This window comes from Ptychodera flava, chromosome 13, assembly GCF_041260155.1.
Source record: "Ptychodera flava strain L36383 chromosome 13, AS_Pfla_20210202, whole genome shotgun sequence".
In the NCBI taxonomy this organism is placed as follows: domain Eukaryota; kingdom Metazoa; phylum Hemichordata; class Enteropneusta; family Ptychoderidae; genus Ptychodera; species Ptychodera flava.
Window position 1 is genome coordinate 7,170,490 of NC_091940.1, and position 27,846 is coordinate 7,198,335.

General features: G+C 38.1%; 1 protein-coding gene and 1 long non-coding RNA gene across 6 annotated transcripts in view; both read right to left on the reverse strand.

Moving 5' to 3' along the window:
- Nucleotides 1–27,846, reverse strand: part of LOC139147275 (uncharacterized) — a 60,463-nt gene that overhangs the window by 1,745 nt on the left and 30,872 nt on the right. The window contains exons 1-4 of one of the 5 annotated variants that reach the window (XR_011555688.1): nucleotides 4,416–4,833; nucleotides 1,496–1,542; nucleotides 1,001–1,088; nucleotides 577–681 (exon numbers count right to left, since the gene is read on the reverse strand). Coding sequence is in view for 2 of the 5 variants with exons in the window: in XM_070718305.1 (XP_070574406.1) it covers nucleotides 577–684; nucleotides 1,001–1,088; nucleotides 1,496–1,542; nucleotides 4,453–4,474 (265 nt within the window). In the remaining 3 variants the exon portion in view is untranslated. Of the gene's footprint in view, nucleotides 1–576; nucleotides 685–1,000; nucleotides 1,089–1,495; nucleotides 1,543–4,415; nucleotides 4,834–27,846 lie in introns of those variants that run through there. The other 4 variants (XM_070718306.1, XM_070718305.1, XR_011555686.1 and 1 more) reach the window with 4 other exon arrangements.
- On the reverse strand, nucleotides 14,453–17,310 carry LOC139147273 (uncharacterized). The gene is made up of 3 exons (XR_011555684.1): nucleotides 16,257–17,310; nucleotides 15,022–15,808; nucleotides 14,453–14,628 (listed from the first exon to the last, which is right to left on the reverse strand). It is a non-coding gene; the product is annotated as an uncharacterized lncRNA (long non-coding RNA).

Sequence of the window (27,846 nt, forward strand, 5' to 3'; positions counted from 1 at the left end):
GACAAGCAGTTTTTGAGAAACATAATTTTTGACCAAAAAATGGCAAAAATTGCACCAAAAATACAAAATTGCAGATTTCATCAGATATTCAATATATCATATTAAGTTCATCTTTAGGAACCTGTATACCAGATATCAAAGCTGCCAGACGAGCGATTTTGATGAAATAAAGTTTCGACCAAACATGACAAAAAAAATTCCTTAAAAATACAGATTTGCATATTTCATCACAATTTGAACAAATCTAAGTTGGGTTATCCCTAGGGACCTGTATACCAAATAACAAAGCTGTCTGACCAGTGGTTATGAAGATTTTTTACTAAAAACGCCTTTATGGCACTAATTTGCATATTTTTAACAATATCAAATAAAAATAAATTCAAAATCATATTTTTCATCTACACAAGAACTATCAAATTAGTAAATACTGCGGCTCTCAACATATTTGAGTGGACGGATGCCTCACAAACGGACATACACACACATATACATGCTGACGACGGGCAGATACCCATCCCAATAGCTACTATAGACTATAGTCTATAGTAGTTAAAAACAAAATTAACAAGAACCTACCTTCTTCATCCTCTGGGACACCATTATTGGCAGCACACAATTGTTCATCCTCAGACTTTTCAGGTTCTTTTCCTGATGTGGTATCTTCTGAAATATGAGCAGCAGCTGCTGAGAGGAAAAATTTACAGCAAAACAAAAACAACCGAAACCTTTAGAAGACAGAGCTTGGCCTGATTGAGAAAAGTTGAAAAAAGATACCCAACAGTTTTTAACATCTAAATAGTTGAGAAATGTCTGGGAAAGGCTTACTTTGGCCTTTTGAAAATATTGTATTGTTTTAAAAATGGTTCAGAAAATTCTCAAGGGTTTAAGTTACTGACACAAGAAGGTAACATGTTTACAAATTTTCCACGCTTGTTTGTAAACGATGCTTGGAATGCTTGTGAACTGTGGCTGTGCACATGTGGAGCACAGCAATACTTACCACAAGTAACAGTACAAATGAAGCATTTCAATTGACGCTTGGTATGGCACTTTGCATGATACTTTCTTCCACATGATAAACAAGAATTCTGCAATGTTTAACAAAATGTATGATACGTTTAATTCATCACCATTTTAGTTTGTTATGCAAGATGTTCGTTTTCTACATAATGTTGGATATTGATTCTCTTAAAGGGATTAAGTCATTTGAACTGCACTCAAAGGTCATATGGGACCCATATGACCAATGTACATGTAAATACTATCCAAGCCACATTGGTGATTGTTGAAAGTTAAAACATGGCTGCCATAATCTACATTGTATAATTTAAAAGTTGCACCTATGATGATCATGCAAGAAAAAACATTGTTTCTGAACAAGAAACTTGATGCAGGTGCATTTCTGATGACTGTTTCCCTTCAACTATGCCCTGATACTGTTTTCTTAACAGTCAAAAGAAAACAATTTCTTCATAAGTAGTTCAGTATTACTTACCTTAGGGCTACCCTTGCCACATCTGTGACATCTGGTTTTGGTGGTATCTGCATGTAAAGAAGGTTAAACGTATATTACATTCTAAACCGTGAATATACTGCAGCATTATTGGAAGTCATTTAACTGAAGTTACATTGAAATTACAGGTTCATTTAACTAGAAAAATGAAAGAATTTGGTGACATAACCATTAGAAACATAATATTTTCACCATGTTAATGAAAACAGTATTGAAAGAATTTTCTACTTATCGCACATGCAAACCAACTAACATGTTCTCTCAACAAATAGAAAAAATAAAGGGTTGTTACATTTTGATGTCTGAAAACTGCTACTATATTCTACATAAGGTGTCTTGCATATCTGTATGCAATCATATAGAATACATATGTGTAATTTGCAAAGACAATAAGCAGTCTCCTGCCTTAAACTTTTGATATGAACTAAGTGAAACATTCGTTGAGACACGGTCCCTCCACAAAACCGTTTGTGGAGGGACTGTGGTTGAGACCATTATTCTTTGGTGGGGCAAGTTGGTAATTACCTACCTATTTAGCTAGGGATACTGCAATATACCAAGGGAACTTCCTAAGCCATACTCTGTTTTCCTATCTGAAGCGGCAAGGAAGTTCCCTTGGTATATTGCAATATCCCTAGCTAAATTGGTAGGTAATTACCAACTTGCCCCACCGAAGAATACGGCCACAACTGTAAGTCAACAAGAGATCCTATTGTAAATTCAAATGTGTAAATCAATTGCTATACAATATGTTACTTGCTAAAAGGAACAGTAGCTATAACTTTTGATATCATCTTCATTGTTTGTCAGTATATCAACTACTGTTTCTGTTCTACTTCTGAAGAATGTTGAAATGGTATGATTATTATCCAAACTGCTTGGGAAAATTTGGTTATACAAACCTTTACTTTTGTTTGGATAACCTCATATTCAGGTGACTGATCAATACACAAACAAAAGTGATTAATGGGACCTTGAACTGAGGTTGCAATGTATGGAAAGTTAATACAACTGTTGTCTGGATGAGTGGTGTTCAACTTTTCTATATGTCTGTATGTAGCAATTTAAGGCTATGTTGATGAACAGATTTCAGTTATGATGTAAAAACTGAAAAAGTATAGAAACTTATAGCTATTGTCCCTTTGTTTAGACAACAACATGACATGCATTGGTAAACATACAAAAGAACACCTTTGTTTTAACCTTAGAGCTAGCACCTACCAATCTCTTTTACTATCTTTTCAGCTATTTGCAACCTTTTTTCTCCTTTATCGAAAGTAAGTATTGTTTTCCCTTGCAGGAAAAGGTCAGCAAACTGTAGAGAAATACCATCACATTTCTCAAATAATTATAAACCTAATACAACATGAATTGGTAGAATAGAATAGAATTGATCTTTATTGAACTGTATGCCACTCTGGCATATTAGCACATACAATAAAGATTTTCAACTTCAAGTTGAACAAGTCATAATTAAAGAGAAAAACTTCCAAATTCACTTAGAAATAATATAAAATTTTCTCTTTTCAAAACAACAATAAATAAATTTTGCTAAAGAAACAGCTGTGTTATTGTTTGTCATTATTTCAATAAATGTTTCAGTTAAACTTTGTTTCTTGTCTTTTAAACGGAGGATTTGTATTCTTTCTTTGTTATATAATGGGCATAAGAGTAAAAAGTGTATTTCATCTTCTATTTTGTTACTCTTGCACATGGGCAGAGACGTTTTTCTGCTCCCATTTTACGATGTCTACCTGTTTCTATGTTAAGTTGATGTGCACTTAGTCTAAATTGTGTTAGAGTGTGTTGGTATATGCAGCTAGTTTATTATTTACCACTATATTCCTGGGTTACCCTACAGTCAATCACACTTCTGAGTTATAATTATTAGTGATCAATATTTTGACTGAATTACATCAAAATTCAATTTTACCATAGTCCTGTAATGTACATTGAAAATGACGCAAATGACTGAAGCAATATCAATCAAAATCTAATCAATTCGAAAGTATCACATGGAGTGCTACATAATGCAGTTTTTTTTGTTAAGGGCGGTAAGCAGGTAAATGTTAGAGGGGCTCCCAAGTCATTTTACACGGGTTCCCCTTGGTATAGCAATGGAATCAGATTGAGGGACAGCAGCAATGTTACCTGGGTTCCCAAATCATTTACCAATATTCCCCAACCTTAGCAAAAACACTGCATAATGTATGCTTGACAGTACATGTTGCTGAGCATTTTTTTTAAATCCTTTATTTCAAAATATGTGATTCCTCGACAGTGTGTCTTCCTGTGATGACCTACATACTAAAAAATAAGTTTTTCTCACAATGTTTTCTTAAATTTTAATTCTGACCACATAGGTACCATAGAGCACATTCTAACAATGATTCTTACAATATTAATGGGACAGACAAACAAACAGACATCAGTACTCGAAAGTGTGTACACAGCATTTATTTTCATATGCAGATAAGAATGGACAGTGAATTTGATCCAAATGTTATCACACTTGTGTAATTGGTTTGTAAAGTTGTTTCGAAATTTACTACAGGATCGGTAACTTTCATTGAGTTGCGGCAAACTATAGACGGATGACAGTGTTGTTTCACAGTAGGCTTCTGCTGTAATTGTTGATAAAAAGCAATAAAGCAGACACTGATTGGTGTCTGTGTGTGTAGGGTAAAGATTTCCTGACTTTCTATCCCTGTATGTGAAGTGCACTTCAAAGTGTACTCCCTGGTGTGTGTTTATTGTGGGTCCATAAAAGCTCTTTGGTTTCCACCGCAGTTATAACAAGTCAGTGCAACTTCTGAGGCAAGTTTTGGAACAACTTTACAAATCAATTACACAAGTGTGGCAACATTTAGATCAATTTCACTATCCATTCTTATCTACATACCAGTGTGAAGACTGATTACTTATGCCACATGTCTCACCTCTAATGCATAAACACCACATGAAGATCCATCTTGCTGGGTGTCATGTGGTATCTTGAGCGCCTTCCATGGCCTATTTAGCCCAAGGTAGCCAAGAAACTCACTGGAAGAAAATTATGATGTATGACTCATTAAAGTGATCATGGGAGTATTTTGCAGTATTTTCTTGGATTGAAAATGCATTTGTGGTGAGACACTAACTTATGCAGTCTCATCAAATTTGATGTGAAATTTATAGATGGATGGCATGTTGGCCATATTTGCAAATTGTTCATAATTATGATGCCCGTTATTACCTAATCTATTCAGATTACATTACATTTGTTCCTAATAGGTCTACAGACTGACAGACAAAATGGCACACTGTACAATCGGTTGAGACTTGCCAGAGTTATATGGCTCTCGACATGAAAAATAATAATAAAATTGCCACCATGTGGCCATATTGGACCATATCGAGAAACAAATCGACCTACATAAGTCAATGTCTTTGTACCAACTTTGAATAAATTTGATTGATACATGTTTGAGTTATGGCGCTGTACATGAAATAATCGTAATAAAATGGCCATCTTGCGGCCATATTGGATCGTATCACAAAACAAATCGACATGCATATATATGACATAGATCAATGTCCTTGTACCAAGTTTGAATAATCGGTTCCCTGGTTGAGATATGTCTGAGTTATGGCTCTATACATGAAAAAATCGTAACAAAATGGCCACCTGGTGGCCATATTGGATCATATCACAAAACAAATTGACGTGCATATCTATGACATTAGTCAATGTCCTTGTACCAATTTTTTTGAATAAAATCGGTTGAAACATGTCTGAGTTACGGCTCTGTACATGATAAAATCGTAATAAAATGGCCGCTGGCAACCATATTGGATCGTATCAGAAAACAAATTGACGTGCATCTGTATGACATATGAAGTAATCCTTGTACTAAGTTTGAATGTAATCGCAGCAGGCATCTATGAGATATCTGCGTGAACGGACGGACGCACGGACGGAAGCACGGACACGACCAAACCTATAAGTCCCCCCGGACTGTGTCCATGGGGACTAACAAAGCACGAGAGGTGAACCTTCTGGGATTTTGTCATTATTTGGTCAACTGTGAATAAGATCATCCCTGATAACCTGCAAACAATCTTCAAAGCAATAGGTTTAATCTGTAAACCGATTAGACTGCTGTGCAAACCACATGCACAAATGTGAATATGGAAAATTGTATATCAGTATACCGGTACATTGTGCACAAGGATTTGATTTGTACCCCCATCTTGGGTTTATTGAGTGTGTGGAACACTAGGCATTTGTTTCATTTATGAGAACCGTTCAAGAACAGGTTTTCGCAAAAGGCAGTTTCTGGTCTAGAAAACATGATCCTCCTCCCATAGATCATTGACAATTCTACTTAAAAGGGAGAGGGTGAAAAACATTGTAAGCAAAGCTAAAAGAGTTATCAGTATCACTGTTATCAGTTAATGCTCACAGTTGTACATTCTTTCATTTGCACAAAGCTTTGTAAAATATCATTTCTGCTGTTTCCATTTTCTGGTCCTGAAACAGTAGATTCACTCCTCATAAGCCACCTATTCAATGCTTAGTACAGTAGATTCACTCCTCATAAGCCACCTATTCAATGCTTAGTACAGTAGATTCACTCCTCATAAGCCACCTATTCAATGCTTAGTACAGTAGATTCACTCCTCATAAGCCACCTATTCAACGCTTAGTACAGTAGATTCACTCCTCATAAGCCACCTATTCAATGCTGAGTACAGTATATTCACTCTTCATAAGCCACCTATTCAATACCTAGTACAGTAGATTCACTCCTCATAAGCCACCTATTCAATGGTTAGTACAGTATATTCATCCCTCATAAGCCACCTATTCAATGCTTATTTCAGTAGATTCACTCCTCATAAGCCACCTATTCAATGCTTAGTACAGTAGATTCACTCCTCATAAGCCACCTATTCAATGCTTAGTACAGTAGATTCACTCCTCATAAGCCACCTATTCAATGCTTAGTACAGTAGATTACTCCTCATAAGCCACCTTTTCAATGCTTAGTACAGTATATTCACTCCTCATGAGCCACCTATTCAATGCCTAGTACAGTAGATTCACTCCTCATAAGCCACCTATTCAATGCTAAGTACAGTAGATTCACTCCTCATAAGCCACCTATTCAATGCTTAGTACAGTATATTCACCTCCTCATAAGCCACCTATTCAATGCCTAGTAGAGTAGATTCACTCCTCATAAGCCACCTATTCAATGCTTAGTACAGTAGATTCACTCCTCATAAGCCACCTATTCAATGCTTCGTACAGTAGATTCACTCCTCATAAGCCACCTATTCAATGCCTAGTACAGTAGATTCACTCCTCATAAGCCACCTATTCAATGCTTAGTACAGTAGATTCACTCCTCATAAGCCACCTATTCAATGCCTAGTACAGTAGATTCACTCCTCATAAGCCACCTATTTAATGCCTAGTACAGTAGATTCACTCCTCATAAGCCACCTATTCAATGCCTAGTACAGTAGATTCACTCCTCATAAGCCACCTATTCAATGCTTAGTACAGTAGATTCACTCCTCATAAGCCACCTATTCAATGCCTAGTACAGTAGATTCACTCCTCATAAGCCACCTATTCAATGCTTAGTACAGTAGATTCACTCCTCATAAGCCACCTATTCAATGCTTAGTACAGTAGATTCACTCCTCATAAGCCACCTATTTAATGCCTAGTACAGTAGATTCACTCCTCATAAACCACCTATTCAATGCTTAGTACAGTAGATTCACTCCTCACTGTTGAAGCCTCCTATTCAATGCCTAGTACAGTAGATTCACTCCTCATAAGCCACCTATTCAATGCTAAGTACAGTAGATTCACTCCTCATAAGCCACCTATTCAATGCTTAGTACAGTATATTCACTCCTCATAGCCACCTATTCAATGCCTAGTAGAGTAGATTCACTCCTCATAAGCCACCTATTCAATGCTTAGTACAGTAGATTCACTCCTCCTAAGCCCCTATTCAATGCTTCGTACAGTAGATTCACTCCTCATAAGCCACCTATTCAATGCTTAGTACAGTAGATTCACTCCTCATAAGCCACCTATTCAATGCTTAGTACAGTAGATTCACTCCTCATAAGCCACCTATTTAATGCCTAGTACAGTAGATTCACTCCTCATAAGCCACCTATTCAATGCTTAGTACAGTAGATTAACTCCTCATAAGCCACCTATTCAATGCTTCGTACAGTAGATTCACTCCTCATAAGCCACCTATTCAATGCCTAGTACAGTAGATTCACTCCTCATAAGCCACCTATTCAATGCTTAGTACAGTAGATTCACTCCTCATAAGCCACCTATTCAATGCTTAGTACAGTAGATTCACTCCTCATAAGCCACCTATTTAATGCCTAGTACAGTAGATTCACTCCTCATAAACCACCTATTCAATGCTTAGTACAGTAGATTCACTCCTCACTGTTGAAGCCTCCTATTCAATGCTTAGTACAGTAGATTCACTCCTCATAAGCCACCTATTCAATGCTTAGTACAGTAGATTCACTCCTCATAAGCCACCTATTCAATGCGTAGTACAGTAGATTCACTCCTCATAAGCCACCTATTCAATGCCTCGTACAGTAGATTCACTCCTCATAAGCCACCTATTCAATGCTTAGTACAGTAGATTCACTCCTCATAAGCCACCTATTCAATGCTTAGTACAGTAGATTCACTCCTCATAAGCCACCTATTCAACGCCTGGTACAGTAGATTCACTCCTCATAAGCCACCTATTCAATGCTTAGTACAGTAGATTTACTCCTCATAAGCCACCTATTCAATGCCTAGTACAGTAGATTCACTCCTCATAAGCCACCTATTCAATGCTTAGTACGGTAGATTCATCCCTCATAAGCCACCTATTTAATGCTTAGTACAGTAGATTCACTCCTCATAAGCCACCTATTCAATGCTTGGTACAGTAGATTCACTCCTCATAAGCCACCTATTCAATGCTTAGTACAGTAGATTCACTCCTCATAAGCCACCTATTCAATGCTTAGTACAGTAGATTCACTCCTCATAAGCCACCTATTCAATGCTTAGTACAGTAGATTCACTCCTCATAAGCCACCTATTCAATGCCTAGTACAGTAGATTCACTCCTCATAAGCCACCTATTCAATGCTTAGTACAGTAGATTTACTCCTCATAAGCCACCTATTCAATGCTTAGTTCAGTAGATTCACTCCTCATAAGCCACCTATTCAATGCTTAGTACAGTAGTTTCACTCCTCATAAGCCGCCTATTCAATGCTTAGTACAGTAGATTCACTCCTCATAAGCCACCTATTCAATGCTTAGTACAGTAGATTCACTCCTCATAAGCCACCTATTCAATGCTTAGTACAGTAGATTCACTCCTCATAAGCCACCTATTCAATGCCTAGTACAGTAGATTCACTCCTCATAAGCCACCTATTCAATGCTTAGTACAGTAGATTCACTCCTCATAAGCCACCTATTCAACGCCTGGTACAGTAGATTCACTCCTCATAAGCCACCTATTCAGTGCTTAGTACAGTAGATTCACTCCTCATAAGCCACCTATTCAATGCCTAGTACAGTAGATTCACTCCTCATAAGCCACCTATTCAATGCTTAGTACAGTAGATTCACTCCTCATAAGCCACCTATTCAATGCCTAGTACAGTAGATTCACTCCTCATAGCCACCTATTCAATGCTTAGTACAGTAGATTCATCCCTCATAAGCCACCTATTCAATGCTTAGTACAGTAGATTCACTCCTCATAAGCCACCTATTCAATGCTTAGTACAGTAGATTCACTCCTCATAAGCCACCTATTCAATGCTTAGTACAGTAGATTCACTCCTCATAAGCCACCTATTCAATGCCTAGTACAGTAGATTCACTCCTCATAAGCCACCTATTCAATGCTTAGTACAGTAGATAAACTCCTCATAAGCCACCTATTCAATGCCTAGTACAGTAGATTCACTCCTCATAAGCCACCTATTCAATGCTAAGTACAGTAGATTCACTCCTCATAAGCCACCTATTCAATGCATAGTTCAGTAGATTCACTCCTCATAAGCCACCTATTCAATGCTTAGTACAGTAGTTTCACTCCTCATAAGCCGCCTATTCAATGCTTAGTACAGTAGATTCACTCCTCATAAGCCACCTATTCAATGCTTAGTTCAGTAAATTCACTCCTCATAAGCCACCTATTCAATGCTTAGTACAGTAGATTCACTCCTCATAAGCCACCTATTCAGTGCTTAGTACAGTAGATTCACTCCTCATAAGCCACTTATTCAATGCTTAGTACAGTAGATTCACTCCTCATAAGCCACTATTCAATGCTTATTTCAGTAGATTCACTCCTCATAAGCCACCTATTCAATGCCTAGTACAGTAGATTCACTCCTCATAAGCCACCTATTCAATGCCTAGTACAGTAGATTCACTCCTCATAAGCCACCTATTCAATGCCTAGTACAGTAGATTCACTCCTCATAAGCCACCTTTCAATGCTTAGTACAGTAGATTCACTCCTCATAAGCCACCTATTCAATGCCTAGTACAGTAGATTCACTCCTCATAAGCCACCTATTGAATGCTTAGTACAGTAGATTCATCCCTCATAAGCCACCTATTCAATGCTTAGTACAGTAGATTCATCCCTCATAAGCACCTATTCAATGCTTAGTACAGTAGATTCATCCCTCATAAGCCACCTATTGAATGCTTAGTACAGTAGATTCACTCCTCATAAGCCACCTATTGAATGCTTAGTACAGTAGATTCACTCCTCATAAGCCACCTATTCAATGCTTAGTACAGTAGATTCGCTCCTCATAAGCCACCTATTCCATGCTTAGTACAGTAGATATACTCCTCATAGCCACCTATTCGATGATTAGTACAGTAAATTAACTCCTCATAAGCCACCTATTGAATGCCTAGTACAGTAGATTCACTCCTCATAAGCCACCTATTCAATGCTTAGTACAGTAGATTCACTCCTCATAAGCCACCTATTCAATGCTTAGTTCAGTAGATTCACTCCTCATAAGCCACCTATTCAATGCTTAGTACAGTAGATTCACTCCTGATAAGCCGCCTATTCAATGCTTAGTACAGTAGATTCACTCCTCATTAGCCACCTATTCAATGCTTTGTTCAGTAGATTCACTCCTCATAAGCCACCTCTCGAGTATGTTAAGGCACGGCTCCCGCAAGGGCGCCCTCTATCGACGAGTGCGTTTCGGTTTTACTGGCTAAATCGGCACATCCTTCCGTATTAGTCAAACTTTGTATATGTATTTTATAAAAAACGACTCCACAAAATAGTATTATGTTGATAAAATCCCGGAAATAATAATTTATTTCACTAAATAACGGTATTTTTGGTTCGAAAATTGTATGGTCTGTTCCAGCACAGAATCCAGCCGGTAGACTCCCCCATATCCTGTAAATAACCACACTGTCCGCGTTGACCTCACTTTCCATCACTAGTGCGACCTATACTGTAAGAAATTTCGCCCCCGTATTAATGACTTGCCACAAAATATCAGCTGACCCTTGACGGACGACCTCCAGTACGAGCGTAATTGGGGTCAAACTGTGCCTGCACTTGCTTTCTGGGATAAAGAATTGCCAGCATGATAATGACAAACATGTCAATATAATATTCAAATCAGCGATTTAAAAAAAATAACAAGTTTAGCGGCTGGATTTTGGCAATTTTCTTGTCGTAATTTGGGACTCTAGCCGGCCCGGGGAATCCCTATGCAGGCCCCTGGGGAAGCCCATCCAGGGACCACATACAATGCTTTATGGGTAGAGACAGCTGACTGTATCCTAGTAACAAGGCGGTCGCGTCCATTTCAGCACCGTACGCATTCAGCGATTGCGTCGGTGTGAGAGCAGTTCTGGAGATCGATAAAATACTCAACCTCGCTTTTGTTTCTGACTTTTATTGTACATATCGTGAGTAGTGACAACCAGTAGTTGCAAAACACTCCTGTCTGTCCTTGATGAATGATGGCGAAAACAAGTGGTGGGCCACATCAGGGATCAACATGTGCTGATGGCGGCAACCCCGGGCGGCAACCATGATGGCGTAGCCACAATATCCTTCGTCAAACTGCGTTCATTTCGATATGCTCTTGATATGCCAAAGACCGAAACGGTGAAGTTGGCTGACATAAATAGCCGTTCCAAATCTCCCGTTTGGGTCTTTTGCCCACATGAGCTGAAGCCTCGAAGGCTACACTCGGGAGTACTCGCACACCATACACGTCCGCGACCTGGTTGAATCAAGCTGAGCGCCCGCGCTCAGGGAAACATGAATATTTATTGGTGCAAATTTGCATATTCATAAGAAATTTCTCGAGCCTCGCCTTAACGTACTCGAGCTATTCAATGCTTAGTACAGTAGATTCACTCCTCATAAGCCACCTATTCAATGCTTAGTACAGTAGATTCACTCCTCATAAGCCACCTATTAATGCTTTAGTACAGTAGATTCACTCCTCATAAGCCACCTATTCAATGCTTATTTCAGTAGATTCACTCCTCATAAGCCACCTATTCAATGCCTAGTACAGTAGATTCACTCCTCATAAGCCACCTATTCAATGCCTAGTACAGTAGATTCACTCCTCATAAGCCACCTATTCAATGCCTAGTACAGTAGAGTAACTCCTCATAAGCCACCTTTTCAATGCTTAGTACAGTAGATTCACTCCTCATAAGCCACCTATTCAATGCGTAGTACAGTAGATTAACTCCTCATAAGCCACCTATTGAATGCTTATTACAGTAGATTCATCCCTCATAAGCCACCTATTCAATGCTTAGTACAGTAGATTCATCCCTCATAAGCCACCTATTCAATGCTTAGTACAGTAGATTCATCCGTCATAAGCCACCTATTCAATGCTTAGTACAGTAGATTCACTCCTCATAAGCCACCTATTCAATGCTTAGTTCAGTAGATTCACTCCTCATAAGCCACCTATTCAATGCTTAGTACAGTAGATTCACTCCTCATAAGCCACCCATTCAATGCGTAGTACAGTAGATTCACTCCTCATAAGCCACCTATTCAATGCCAAGTACAGTAGATTCACTCCTCATAAGCCACCTATTCAATGCTTAGTACAGTAGATTCATCCCTCATAAGCCACCTTTTCAATGCTTAGTACAGTAGATTCACTCCTCATAAGCCACCTATTCAATGCTTAGTACAGTAGATTCACTCCTCATAAGCCACCTATTCAATGCCTAGTACAGTAGATTAACTCCTCATAAGCCACCTTTTCAATGCTTAGTACAGTAGATTCACTCCTCATAAGCCACCTATTCAATGCGTAGTACAGTAGATTCACTCCTTATAAGCCACCTATTGAATTCTTATTACAGTAGATTCATCCCTCATGAGCCACCTATTCAATGCTTAGTACAGTAGATCATCCCTCATAAGCCACCTATTCAGTGCTTAGTACAGTAGATTCACCCCTCATAAGCCACCTATTGAATGCTTAGTACAGTAGATTCACTCCTCATAAGCCACCTATTCAATGCTTAGTACAGTAGATTCACTCCTCATAAGCCACCTATTCAATGCTTAGTACAGTAGATTCACTCCTCATAAGCCACCTATTCAATGCCTAGTACAGTAGATTCACTCCTCATAAGCCACCTATTCAATGCCTAGTACAGTAGATTCACTCCTCATAAGCCACCTATTCAATGCCTAGTACAGTAGATTCACTCCTCATAAGCCACCTATTCAATGCTTAGTACAGTAGATTCATCCCTCATAAGCCACCTATTCAATGTTTAGTACAGTAGATTCACTCCTCATAAGCCACCTACCCTTATGAAAATTTTTAGCCTGCTGCACAGTGTTCCTGCACAGGTGCGGCACTAGTGCAACAGACAATTACTTTAACTCAACTGTAAGGCGACTTTTTCGCATGCAAATTAGCTGCTGCCGCACAGGCACAAGAAATGATAAAAACAGTAACTGTGCGGCAGCTTTGTGCAGGAACTGTGCAGCAATATACAGCAGGTTGCGGCAGCTCTGCTGTAAGGCGATTTTTTCTCATGCAAATTAGTTGCTGCCGCACAGGTGCAAGAAGCAATGAAAACAGTAACTGTGCAGTAGCTTTGTGCAGGAACTGTGCAACAGTACAACAAGTTGCAGCAGCTTTGCTGTAAGGTGGTTCGTTCGAATTATACACATTAGCTGCACTGAGCAAATATATACTATAGTGCAAGAAATGCTGAAAACAGTAACTGCAGTAAGTTTGTGTTGGAAATGTGGAAGCCTGTGATTGCACAATAGCCCTTTGAACTACAGAGTACCGAAAGACTGTGCAGGAACTTCACAGAAAATTGTGGCATCTTGCAGGACAGCTACCAGGAGTAGGTAAAATTTGCGGCAAATTATTTTGCATGTTACTGCAGATTTGCCGCAAACTACAAAATGCAAAATTTCCTTCATATTGGCATAATTCCACAGCAGTCAGCTCTGGGATAAACTTTTACCAATTTCAGGAACAGTAAGAAAACGAAATACATTATTTAATAGACGAGAGATACTGAAAACCAAAGAAGCAACACAATTAAGTGACAGCAAAATTTCTTGTATTGTACCATAAGTTTCAACGTTTTTATCTTTTCCAACGATATAATACGTTCAGCTCAGATATGTACACAAAAGTTGTAAAATCGCTTGTGTAAACATGGCCAATGTTAGTGACACTGTTGAAAACCTGACAGACTGTGGAAAGCACAAGATGTGTTTTATCCAACTAAGCTCTGAAATACCAGTTTCACAAGAAAAAATGGTCAGCGCAAATAAAGTTATTGTTAAATAAAAAGACAGAGAGAAAAAAAGATTAAATTCAAATTGTGGTACGATTTATTTTAAATGCCATGTTCATTTCATGCCACAAGTATCTTCAAGAGATTTTCTTTTGACTCGAGAAGTTTCATGTAACATTTACATTACTGTCATAGGCTGCGATTTGGCTTTCTGTTCTCTGAATTTCTTGTCCCTTCCTCACTATGCATTCTGAAAAATACAAATCGTTCAGGGAAGAGTATAAGTCTTTACCGTTTGACCACACATTTAAACATCGCAATTTGATGAAAGACATCAATAATTATTTGAAAAGAGACAAAAAAGTTGAAAACTTGAAGCAAAAAATGCATATACATTTATGATTATTAAATTAATAATGATCAAATGTCAAACAGCGGACAGCTCGCCGTATGTTGTTTACATACCAACGGCGGCGACGGGCGACAATCTGCAAAAATCTCAGCACTTACTGTAACTGTTGTGAAACGAAAGTGAATTCAGTATGAATCAGTACTCAACGAAAATTTATCTGTAGCTAAACATAGATATGCAACGATTACAGAACATTATAGCGATGAACAGACGGACGGTACATTGACTTACCGGTACATTTGAGAATGGCTCGCAGAGGCTGGATGATTCGATCCTGGTTCCGGTTGCAGGTCTCTCCGAACCGGACCGTGTGTACATACTTAGAAAACATAGTCAGCATTTTTACTGCTGTTCGCGTTCACAAATTTTGAAAACCATCAATCTCTGGTGCTGTATACACGTTTTTCCAACACTGTGATATCATTTGGCTGGCGATTCCAAAGAAAGATCACGAAATTGTCCACTAGATAACTCCCTAACAACAAGTACACAGCCGATGGTACCAAAATCTAACTTCGCGCCGATCAAGCCTCATGACGTTAACGGAAGTGCGATCTATAAATCATTACGCGATTTATAATGTAGTCCCGTTTTTAAACGTTGGAATTGACTCTACATTATTCACCAATCCGTTATGTTTATACTTGATAGAGCACCCAATTTACAAGTATAATGAAACTGGTTATTTTCATCATAGAAAGACTCAAAATAGAGTAAAATTTCTTTCAACACGAAGATTCAATATCAATGCGCGAACTGAACTTGATGAACCGTGACCTCAGAGTGTAAACATGTCGGCTGCTCTCAGTCTCAGCGCTGGACGTTCGCGAAGCAGCGTATTGGATTTTCGTACAGCGGTCGGGATGGGGTGTGAAACACCCCAAAATTGTGCTCGGCAATTATCTAACGCTGAAAACATGGACAAAAGCATTGAATATCAGTCCAGTCATAACAGAAAGCGAGATTTTGTTAGCGATGACAGGACACAGACTTAGTGCTGGGCACTGTACGTACGTACCTAGACTCTCCGCAGTCGCTGTGCCTAGTTAAGTTTTGTGCGCGCCGCGATGGGCCTGCATTCGAAGGCTGTGCAGCTGTGAGCACGCGCTGCCAGACACAGCGACTGTCCGTTCTTGCAAGTATATGAATATTCATAAGGGTAGTGATGTCAAAAGAAACACCTATCTAACTGGGCGGAGAGAATATATACTAGTAGCTGGTACACTTATATACGCGGTATGTTTTTATTTTTCATTTTTAATTTATTTGGCTATGCTACCTGTCAGTTTTGTTTTGATTAACGGATGTGGGAGTTCTATAAAGTACCCGGATCAGGCAGAAATCCGACCGGTCGCTTGCAAGAACGTCCAGACCCTGGGATTCGCGTCGCGTCTCTGAAGGGCGCCCGCGCGTGTTCCAACAGGGAAGAACGCGAATCTCAGGGTCTCTGCCAGACTAGTACGTACCGTATACTGTATACACTGCTATAGCGTGAAGTCTGAGCACGTCCACGGCCCTGCTTGGAGCCAAGGTACTAGTAGCGGGTCCTGCGACATTGAAGTTTATTTGTTTGTTTCTACAATGGAAAGTTCTCATCTGTCGATATTTTTAAGGTACAGATTTGCAGTAACAAAAGTCTACGACGCGTCCTTACACAAGTTACAGACCATCATAGATTTCGTTCGAAACTGTTTCAGTGCATTTTGGTATCACTCGCAGAAAATACAGAGTTAAACTTGCAAGTCAGACAAGTCCCTGTTTTAAAAATTTGTTTTCCTAAAAATTCAGTTGTCGATTGAACCTTGATTTACCAAACCAGATCGTCGAAGGGGGTACTCATGTAATGATGTTACATGTCACTGCTGTATAATACAGATGTACTCTTTATATCCATCATCCTGCAATGTTGTTGAGTTTAGGCCTGTGTCGCTTTCGCCAGCTGAACTGTGCTTTAAAAGCTGTCCATTATCTAACAGTTTTTATAATTTAAAAGTTGGATTGTCTGTTATAAAAATAAATGAATGTAAAATATAAATGAAAGGTCAGTTTTGTTTTCTTGAATATGACTGGTCACGAAGTGCAATGGTACACTGTACTCCCGGTAATGAAATACTAGTAGTCGGCAATGTGCCCATCATGTGTTGCTCCATATTTGCAGCAATAACCAATAACAATCTGTACATGTAATGTCATTTCTGGCACACAAGCTGCACACTTTGATGGCCTGCTGCACACAAGCTGCACACTTCAAGGTCTGTTGTACACAAGCTGTACACATTTTACATTTGCCGCACACAAGGTGTACAGTATGGAGATTATTGCACAGAAGCTGCACAGTTTTGTCTCCTGCTGCACAGTTTCTGCTCAGATTAACACTGTGCAGAAACTGTGCAGCTAGCTGCATTTTCCTGCACAGCCTCTCTTGCACAGCTTTCCTGTGCAGCACTAGTGCAGCAACTCTACGGCAGAGCTGCCGCTAGTCTACAGCAGAGCTGCCGCACAGTTTCATTTTCATAAGGGTATTCAATGCTTAGTACAGTAGATTCACTCTTCATAAGCCACCTATTCAATGCCTAGTACAGTAGATTCACTCCTCATAAGCCACCTATTCAATGCCTAGTACAGTAGATTCACTCCTCATAAGCCACCTATTCAATGCCTAGTACAGTAGATTCACTCCTCATAAGCCACCTATTCAATGCCTAGTACAGTAGATTCACTCCTCATAAGCCACCTATTCAATGCCTAGTACAGTAGATTCACTCCTCATAAGCCACCTATTCAATGCTTAGTACAGTAGATTCACTCCTCATAAGCCACCTATTCAATGCCTAGTACATGAATGAAAGAAATGCATGAAGTTACACAGATATTGTTATTCAAAGCACCAGAAGAACATATGTTATGATGCACGGTACATTTGTTATACTTACATTTATTAAGGCTCAAAGTTTGAGTTGAGTGTCACATTTCATAACTTACTCATTTTAATTTACGTATTTAAAAAATCAGTGTAATAAGGCCATAAATCAAAACTTAATACACACCAAGTTGTATGATAAAAGGGATGATTTTAATTTTGAAATCATTAACTTTCCCTACTTGACCAGTAATATTCCGTCGAGTCCAGCTTATGGTGTGTACATTTCACAACTACTGAGATACTGTAGAGCTTGTGATTCATATGAAGATTTTCAAGAGAGACACAGCTTATTAGTCTTAAAGCTGGTGAGACAAGGATTTTCACAAAGTAGGTTGGTTAGATCTTTTAAGAAGTTCTATGGTAGATATGGAGATCTTATATCTAAATATGGCAAATCTGTCACTCAGATGATGAAAGACAGTATTCCCGACTTTGACTCAGAACAGTAATTTAGCAGATAGCTGAATTACCGTACAATAACTTTGTCACACTAGTTCAATCTTGACGGGTGTAGCATGCTAGCAGGGTACGCTTACCCATTCCGGACACCTGGTACCACCACTTATATAGTGGTTCAAGATTGTACTACCGATTTTGTCAGTGATCTTATGTTTCTTTGTGTGTTTGTTTTTACTGTTTATTGGACCTGGTAATTTATTTGCCTTGAATGATAATGATTGCTGGAATCGATTTGATGTCATATTAATACACTGACACTAGGGTAAATTGATCAAAAATCATTTTAACTACACTGATTATAGTATGATCTGTATGATATACTCATTAATAGGTAATTCTGCATTATTAATTACTTCATTTAATTAGGCTATATATTCAAACAAAATACAATGAACTTTCATTGATATGCAAGTCTAATGCCTATATATGACACACTTGCAGAGGCAGAGAAGGCATTTATCATCTACGCAAAATATGTAAATAGTTATGAATTATAAACATCAAAAGTAGAATCAGATTAGCATTTGGTCAAAGTTGAGCTTCCTTTCTGGTTTGCACAGCTCGAGATATCAATTAACATTGTTCATTCAATTTAAGTTTCATTTCCACTCTGCAGTACATGGAAGGGGTACAATTTTCACTTGACACAGCCATTTACGGGTGTACCGGTATATGTATATAATACTATATTGGACACGCCATTAAACACCCGCATAGAGCTTTATCAATAGACATTCAGTGACTCTTCCTGTGCTGCATTGGAGAAAGGAAACTTTAACTCTAGGAAATCTCTTTAGTGGGTTCTCAACCCCAATTAGATATCAAATATCTGATTTTGTCAATAATATTCATTTTCAAAACTATTACACACTTTGTATCAATGATTATTGCATTCTCCATCAGTAACACTGTGTAGTGAAACAGAGTCTTTTTATTTGTGCAGTTTGATTAAATACATATCAATGCAATTTTAAAAATATCAAAAAACGTTACAACGACTATAGCGATGTGGAAACATGTTATATGTTTTAATCAGAAAACAAACTACATAAAAAAGAGCTCAAATTTATTAATTAATTCATTCATTAATTAATTAACCAATAATTAATTAATCTATCAAACAGCTGATTTATGTATTAATTGCTTATTAATTATTTTACAGGTTATCAGATAATGCAAGAAATGTTGTCATGTATCATGCATGATGAGACTAAGGACTTGCTATAAAAGAAAATATTTTCAGATAACAATTAATTTGCATAAATATCTAATTAAAATTATCATAATTTACATATAAAATTATGTAATAAGGGTCAAAGGTCAACAGTAGATAATAGTCAATGATGCATTATGTAATTGTTACTGAACGCGGCAAAATAAATCAGTGTATTGAAATTGCCGTATTCAAAATATGAAATGAATAACAATATTTATATATTTTATTAGGTCAAAGGTCAAGCAGTATTAACTGTTTTCCTTCTTTCTCAGAGTATTTAACATTTTGATTTGAAAATTCTATTTCAGGACAAATTTAAAAAAATAATGATGCTGTTTTGAATGCAATGATCTTCAGTACTTTGGTCGTTATTTGATACTGTGTTCCATTTCAGGACACATGAATATATTTCTGACAAATCTTTTATTTCAGAACAAAATTTATTTATTTCAGTGACTTATATGTACATTTTAACATTTTGTCTTCAAGTCTATAATTACAAATCTTTGATGATTAAATCTCCCTTCTTTAAATCTCGCAGGAGATCAAAGTGATACATTTCATTTGGTGTGCCTACATATCTAACATTGTATACAGTTGAAATCCGATCTAATTTCACTATATCAGTCACTTCAGCTTCATACCACTGTGGTACATGGTGCTCATCAAAACTCTGATGCTGTATCATTTTGCCCAACAGTTTCGTTGGATCATCAATATACACTGGTAGAAGTTCTTTTTGCTGTAAAATAATGACTTTTCCCCTTGCTTTTTTAACTCTGGCTGTCATTTTTTTCTTTTCATTTGATACAACATCTTTCATTTCATCAATATCTGGGTAGTTCTTTCCTTTCTAGTCTGTCCTCCTCTTGATTTCCACTTGCATCATTTTCTTCTAAAATTAATTTTAGATTATCTACCATTTGTACCAGTGTATATAGATGACCAAGCCTACTCCTTTGAAACCAGTGTCTCTGGCCTTTACACTTTAAAACAAAATGAAAAAACTGAATATGTGTCCAAACAAAATCTATAATTACTTTTCCACTTTTTTTGCATTCTTTCAATTCCTTGACTTTCACATCAACTTCTGAGAGAGACCATGGGCCCCCACCACAAGCTGCTAATTTCTTTGTAAGATCAAAATTTTTGGTGACTTCTCTTTGCTCTTTATTCGTTTTTTTCATTTGTTTTTCTTCAAGAAGTTTTATTTTTTGTTCCTTGATCTTAACTTGTCTTTCTTTGAACAATGCTTTAATTTCATCTGAACTTTTCCTTGCATTTTGGATAATGTACTCTCTTTCTTCATCTGATTTACTATTCAACCAATTGGAAGTTTTATTATTTGTCCACATGACAATTGCTTCATAACACAAAGTTGAAGCTGCTGGTTTCAAACGAACAAGAAGATCCAAGCTCCCAAAATCTCTCTCTGAAACTGTATTAGTCTTTTTGACATGCTCTGACTGCTTCTGTACACTGTCATCACAGGCGACCCAAGTATTACTGAGTTTTTCACACTGTTTTCTCTATCATTTTCTCTTCTTTCTTCATGCTCTGAATGATCGGAATAAATAAAATAAATGTTTATATAACCTAACCTAACCTAACCTGTGACTCTTTATTTATTTTACACTCTATTACAAGGACGTATATCTCTCATACACACATGCTGTAATTAATTAGTCAACACAACTATAATTATGCTAATCCGTGGACTTATCAGGGATTTTACGGGTTGGTCAACATCGCGAAAGATAGGAATGGTTATTAGTCAACACAACTAATTATGCTAATCTGTGGACTTATCAGGGATTTTACGGGTTGGTCAACATCGCGAGAGATAGGAATGGTTACTAAAACGGGAAGGTAAGAAGCTCTCCTGAAATGTGTCCAGAAATTACCGAATTGCGGCCAGTCATGACCTTTTATCCAAAATTTACTGCAGCCAATGTATTTCGATGGCCGAGGAGAGCCAGCTACTCTTATTTCAAACGTTTAAATGGTCGCGAACAGTGCAAACCCTGCCAGTGCCTTGCCTGCAGTTCATGGCATGAGGACGTCTGAAACGTCTGTAAAGCAGGAAGTCGGAAGTTGAAACCTTTGACCTTTACGTTGTTTATATGTGGGCAAACTTGTAAACATATTCCCAGGGACAAGTCTGATTTTGACTAGGGTCAAAGTTCGTGTGGTTTAGCGTGGTTCTCTCAATCGGGTGGTGTTGCTAGGGTTTTGTCTGCCCACCATCCGTGGGTGGAGGGACGGCCGTCTGCCTTTCAGTTTAGCTGTGCGTTCTTGATAATTTTGCTGTATTTTTTCTCACAAACATTGGAAATTCGTTTAAAGTTTTAAGAAACATTGATTTTTATATGAGGAATATTCTAGCTCGTATCCTCGAATTAAATCAACCGATTTTCTTTGATACAGTTTTTTATATGGTTTGGAGAACTCTTTGGGGTGGCGTCAGATAACTAGTGGAATGAGACAACAACATTTCGTTCATGCATGGATGTAAAAAATAGACCCATGGAGACAACAACATTTCGTTCATGCATGGATGTAAAAAATAGACCCATGGTTCATGTAAGGAAATCATATAGCAAGTACTTCTTGCGGTGGTGCAAACTCTACGAAATATTATGATATCAAAGATGTTTTCCATGATAGTTTACAAGGTTTCTTGTTTAAATTCGCGGAAATCATCAAGAATATCTAAAAAATACTACACGTAATTATGATTACATTTTGTATGTGTAGAGGTGTTGTTTGCCGTTCCGAACGTATGTTCTACACGTACGCGACGTATGGTTATCACTAATCAGCTGATGATGGAACGTAATTTCATGTAACTAAACTTTTCCATAACGATATGTTACCGGCAGACATGGAGATAATAGCGAGTGAATAGAAATTATGGTGACTGGTTTAAAAAATTCACAGTGCTGGTAAAAATTCTCACAGGCTTCTTGAAGTAGTGGACAACATCATCGGTGATGTCAGTTTGTGTTTCGATGTTGCGAGGTCACTGCTCAGGTGACTTTAGTGACGGGCTACACTGAGCCTCGTCAATCGCTGATTGTACGCCAGAAAAAGAACGGTCTGCGAGTAGTCATGTCGGAAAAAGCTGGAAAAACGGCGATAGTTTGGTGATTTTTTTTTGTAGTGGTTGGCCCCTAATAACCATGTTGTCGATGAGTGTTGGCAATTTGGGTGGAAAATTTTCGAAATATCGACAAACAAAGTTGCGACAAGCATGCTGTCGGGCAGAACATGGACGTTCCCATGGCTGAGCCTGTGGTGGTGACGTTAAAGTCAAAACCAGCCGTAAAAGGCAGAAATCCCGTCCGAAAACACCACAGCTATGGACCCAAAGCTAGCCTAACAGTACAAACGAAGTTTTATAGCCCGTGCGCTGCTTCTTTCGGGAATTTTGTGCACTAGCAACATAAGGCACAATTGGAAATCGATCGACTAGTAGCGACCATGGAGCTGGAAACTAGCTCCACATGTAGCGACCAACTCTCTTTTATTATGCGAAAAAAGTAACCGGCGAGCTTAACTCTTTGACGCCGTACAGTCATTCTAGTCATGAGCTTGGTTGCTACCGTATACCAGAAAACAACCGACTTTGACGTCAAAGGCCTGTTGCTGGTACGTACTTTGAGACAGAAAATAACGATATGTTACCGGTAGACATGGAGTTAATAGCGAGTGCAGAGAAATGAAGGTGACTGGTTTAAAAAAAATTCACAGTGCTGGCCAAAATTCTCCAGTGTGTGCTCCTGCTAATGTGTCACCATTGTGCCTTGAATCACGACACGGTTTGTAAATTATACTTGGTATATACACTCCCAGAAAACGACGACGTGAAACATACATCTATATAATTTTGTTGAAAAACTCATGAAACGGCAACTCCGGCGATCTTTTTCTGCTTGGTCGGTCGATACTTTCTGGGCATTTGTTACATGGAGCAGGACCATGTCTACTTAGTTATGTTAGAATTTGGCACTTGGCAACGAAAAGCACGCGCGTTTTCAGCGTTCCTTTTGATCTAACTTCCCGTTTGTTTTTGAATATGAGCAGTGTTTGTTTGCGCATATCATGAATATATAAGCGTCCACTAGGTTTACGGACGTCCTCGGGACATGTTTCCCAAGATCTTCATACCTTCTCCTTTTTCATTAACATCACTATCTTTCCGAAGTTGACCAACCTCTGATAAGTCCACGGATTAGCATAATTAGTTGTGTTGACTAATTAATTACAGCATGTGTGTATGAGAGATATCTTCTTTTTCATTAACATCACTATCTTTCCGATGTTGACCAACCTCTGATAAGTCCACGGATTAGCATAATTAAGGGGGGTTTACATGTGTGAGTTAAGTCCGGAGTTGACAACCGGAATAAATTTAAACCTGTGTTAGTTGGACGTGTGAACAACCAACACCGAACTAACAAAGAACTAAATTAATTCGGTGTCGGAGGGCTGGTCCAGGTTCGGTGCTCCGTACTAAACAATGGCCTATTTACACGTGTGACCAGAACACCGAACTAAACGCCGAACTATATCCTATCTTCGGGCTTGCGGCCATTACCACAATGGACGGTGTTCAAGTAAGCTCTCGCGATCGCGGCAACAATTGGCCGCAGGAAGAGATCAGGCTACTAATGTCAATCTGGAGAGACGAAAATGTCATGCGTATGATGGACGGCACGTCGAGGGATCGGCAAGTGTATGAAGTCGTAGATGCCAAGGCCAGGGAGAAGGGACTCGAAAGGACAGCAGAACAATGCCACAACAAAATCAAACGGTTGCGAGCTGCAGTTCAAGTCCGTGTCCGACAACAATCGTCGAGGTGACAGAGCTAGAAAACGATGCCATTTTACGATGAGTTGTAGGTAGTAAAGGGAAAGCAACTGGCAGTAAAGGGAAAGCAACTCCACACATCGTTCATATTTAGGTTGTTTGCGTTTTGTGTATGATATCGTGTATAATATAATTGTATATCATGTTTAACTGTTTTGTGTAAAATGTTGCTTGGCCATGGCGAGACGTACCCGTAATCTACGTGTCTTGATCTAAATCTGCACTGGAGCGGAGAGACTAATGTGACACTGCGATCCTTTGGCGCTATGTTTCGAAAACAGATTTTTATTCATCAGTCGCTTAAAATCCATTTCATTGATTGGTGAGACGTGTTGAATAGTTGATTGTTTTTATTTTATGATATGTTGTTCCACTTACGTTTGGTAGGGAAGCTAGAATGTCTACTGTTTGGCCTTGTTGTGTTTGTGTAGGTTCGAGTGAATCTGAGTTTGAGCTATTGTAGTTTTTGTGAAGTCTGGCGCTTATAAGTGTGTCGCCTATATTTCTGTTCCTTCTATATGCGATTATTGGTTGGTTTTGGAACAGTTTTTTTAGTTTTTCGTCTTTTTCAAGTTCACTCCAGTTTTCTGTCAGGGGTGCTTGATTTTTGTCGTTTCGATGTACGGGCTATACGTTGTTATGAAGACTACTGTATTGTTGGTGGCGTTATTTCTTTCGCTTGACCCGAACTAAATTTTTACCTTGTGTATAACGTGTAAACGTGAGATCGCTTAGATCGCTGATAAGGAATATTTACAGAGCGACTAATCAGATTCCCTCAGGTTTAAAAAAATACACGTGTAAACCCACCTTTAGTTGTGTTGACTAATTAATGACAACATGTGTGTATGAGAGATATACGTCCTTGTAATGGAGTGTAAAATAAATAAAGAGTCACAGGTTAGGTTAGGTTAGGTTATATAAACCATTTATTTTATTTATTTCGATCATTCAAGAGCATGAAGAAAGAAGAGAAAATGATAGACAAAACAGTGTGAAAAACTCAGTAATACTTGGGTCGCCTGTGCTGTCATCAGGCTCAAAATACCTGCCACCAGGAAGCTGATCCTTAGCTTGCCTGTCTAAAATAATAAGAATAGCGTGCATTAAAAGCTCCAAAGCCATTTGAGTATAGCTGTCTAACTCAGCATCATTTGTATCAGCAAACAGTTCATCATATAGTTCATCTTGATGAACCGGTATATCCATGAATGGTTGTTGGCCTTCCATCAAAGAAGATGCATTGCATCCCCACTTATCAAGCTTTTCTCTGAGAAGTTTGAGATATGGGTTGAGGGTAAGTATACCCCCCTCACTCTCAAACAATCTCCACATGGGACCTGTGATAATTTTATCAATTATCCCCAGAGCTCTAATTTCAGCTATATATAGCTTTTGCCTAATGTCAAAGTCAATAGATCTCAGCAGATCATTTGGAAGCAATTGATTATTCAAAAAATTACAAATATCATTTCTGTGATAGTAAAGAGCTGCACTATTGTAGTATAGAACATTGAACCTATTGCCACGGAAAGTGATCAGTTTGTTCTTACGATTATCTTTAGATAGAAAAGTTTCCCATTGAGAATACACACCAGACTTTTCAGAACCATGGGATGTAAATGCTTTAGCTGTAGTTCGAACGAGACGGCATGCACCTGACTCAGACGAGGAAAATGCAAATGGATTTTTCCCTGACACAACATTGTCTTCAAATGCATGGAGGCATTTATCTGACTCTGTGGAAAAATTAACCAACAGGTGCATTTTACAAAAGAAGTGGCCAAGTTGCTTCAGACGCTCTTGTGTTTCAGTGGGCAGGCTATCCCATTTATCTATGACCTGGGGTAATAACTCTCCTCTGAATTAACTCAGGGTAGCATTAAACACAGGATTAATTGACCCCTGATCCGACATTGTATTTGTCAACGCTGAAACAATTTCTGCAATTTTTTTATCCTTTTCCTCATTACATTCAGCATTTAAGGAAGCTGTTGCTAATGAACCAATTGTATCTATGAAACAATCCATTAGTGCTTCTGCACTGGCAGATCCAACTTCTGAAATACCTGTGGACAGACTTCTGCCATCTTGCAGTGTAATTTGAAAGCCTTGGTAGTGCTTGAAAAATTTAGAGGTTGCATCTGAATGCGCATCTGAATGCAAGGTACTACTAATCATATTAGCAGGGTCACTTTGTTGAAGCAGTTCCTCCACAACTTGTTTCTGGGCTACAGCCTTGGCTTCAATGAGAAGTCTTGACCGTAATCCCAGACTTGGCAATCGATTTGGAACTTTGCCAACCAAGTTGTGAAGAACTGTTTCAATCACAGAATTCATTTTGTTTAAACTTACATTACATTCTGTTGCAAGTGTCATAACACACTGCCTCAGTTCATTTGTGTATTTACCATCTTGGAAAGTTCTTATGATTTCACTATCTAAAATATCATTTAGTTGTTCAAGTTCTGCTATCTTCTTATTGTATTCACTAACTCTCTTCTTTAAATGTTGTATTTCATCCAAATTGTGTTGTATTTGGTGTGACTTTGCTTTCTCTCTTTTCCTTTTTAAGTGACTCACTTTTTTTTGAAGCTTTCTTTTTTCTTTCTTTAGTGATTTCACTTGGCTGTCATTAAATTCCACTGTATCATTTAATTGTTCTATTTTATCTGTACTCTCCTGTAACTGTTTTTCTAATTGTTTAATTTGTCTGTCTTTAGCACTTGCTTCCTCTCTCGCTTTAACTAGATTTGATTTTAGACGTTTCTGCCTTCTGTTTACATTTTTTACATTGTACTTTGACAGCTTGTCCTTGGCATTTATAAGTTCTTCACTTGTTTTATTCAGCTTGTCTGACAGTTTAGTGAATTGTTTCTCATATGCTTCTGTTTCTTGTTAGCTCCCATAGCCATATGTATATATGGCAATGGAAGCTATTCTTATAGGCTAGGGAAATGTCTGTATGTATGTATGTCTGTATGTCTGTCCGTCAACATCAAAAACTCCAAAACCGCTGCACATTTCATCTTGATATTTGGTGTGTACATGGATGATGGGCTGTAGATGAGATTTTGTTCAAATGAAGTTGTCATTGCCAAAAATATGCAAATTAAGTGAAAAAATGTAAAAACCGTCAAAATTGAAAATCTCAATAACCACTGAGCAGATTACATAAAAAATTAGCATGTAAGTACTTTGGGCTGACCTGAAATAATTGTGCTTTTTTTGATTTTTTGATATTGTTGAAAATATACAAATTAGTGCCAAAAAAGGCGTTTTTGGTAAAAAATCTTCTTCTTCATGAACCGCTGGTCAGACAGCTTTGATATTTGGTATACAGGTCCCTAGGGATAACCCAAATTGGATTTGTTCAAATTGTGATGAAATATGAAAATCTGTATTTTTAAGGAATTTTTTTGTCATTTTTGGTCAAAAATTTATTTCATCAAACCGCTCGTCTGACAGTTTTGATATTTGGTATACAGTCCCTAGGGATAACCCAATTTGGATTTGTTCAAATTGTGATGAATATGAAAATCTGTATTTTTAAGGAATTTTTTTGTCATTTTTGGTCAAAATTTAT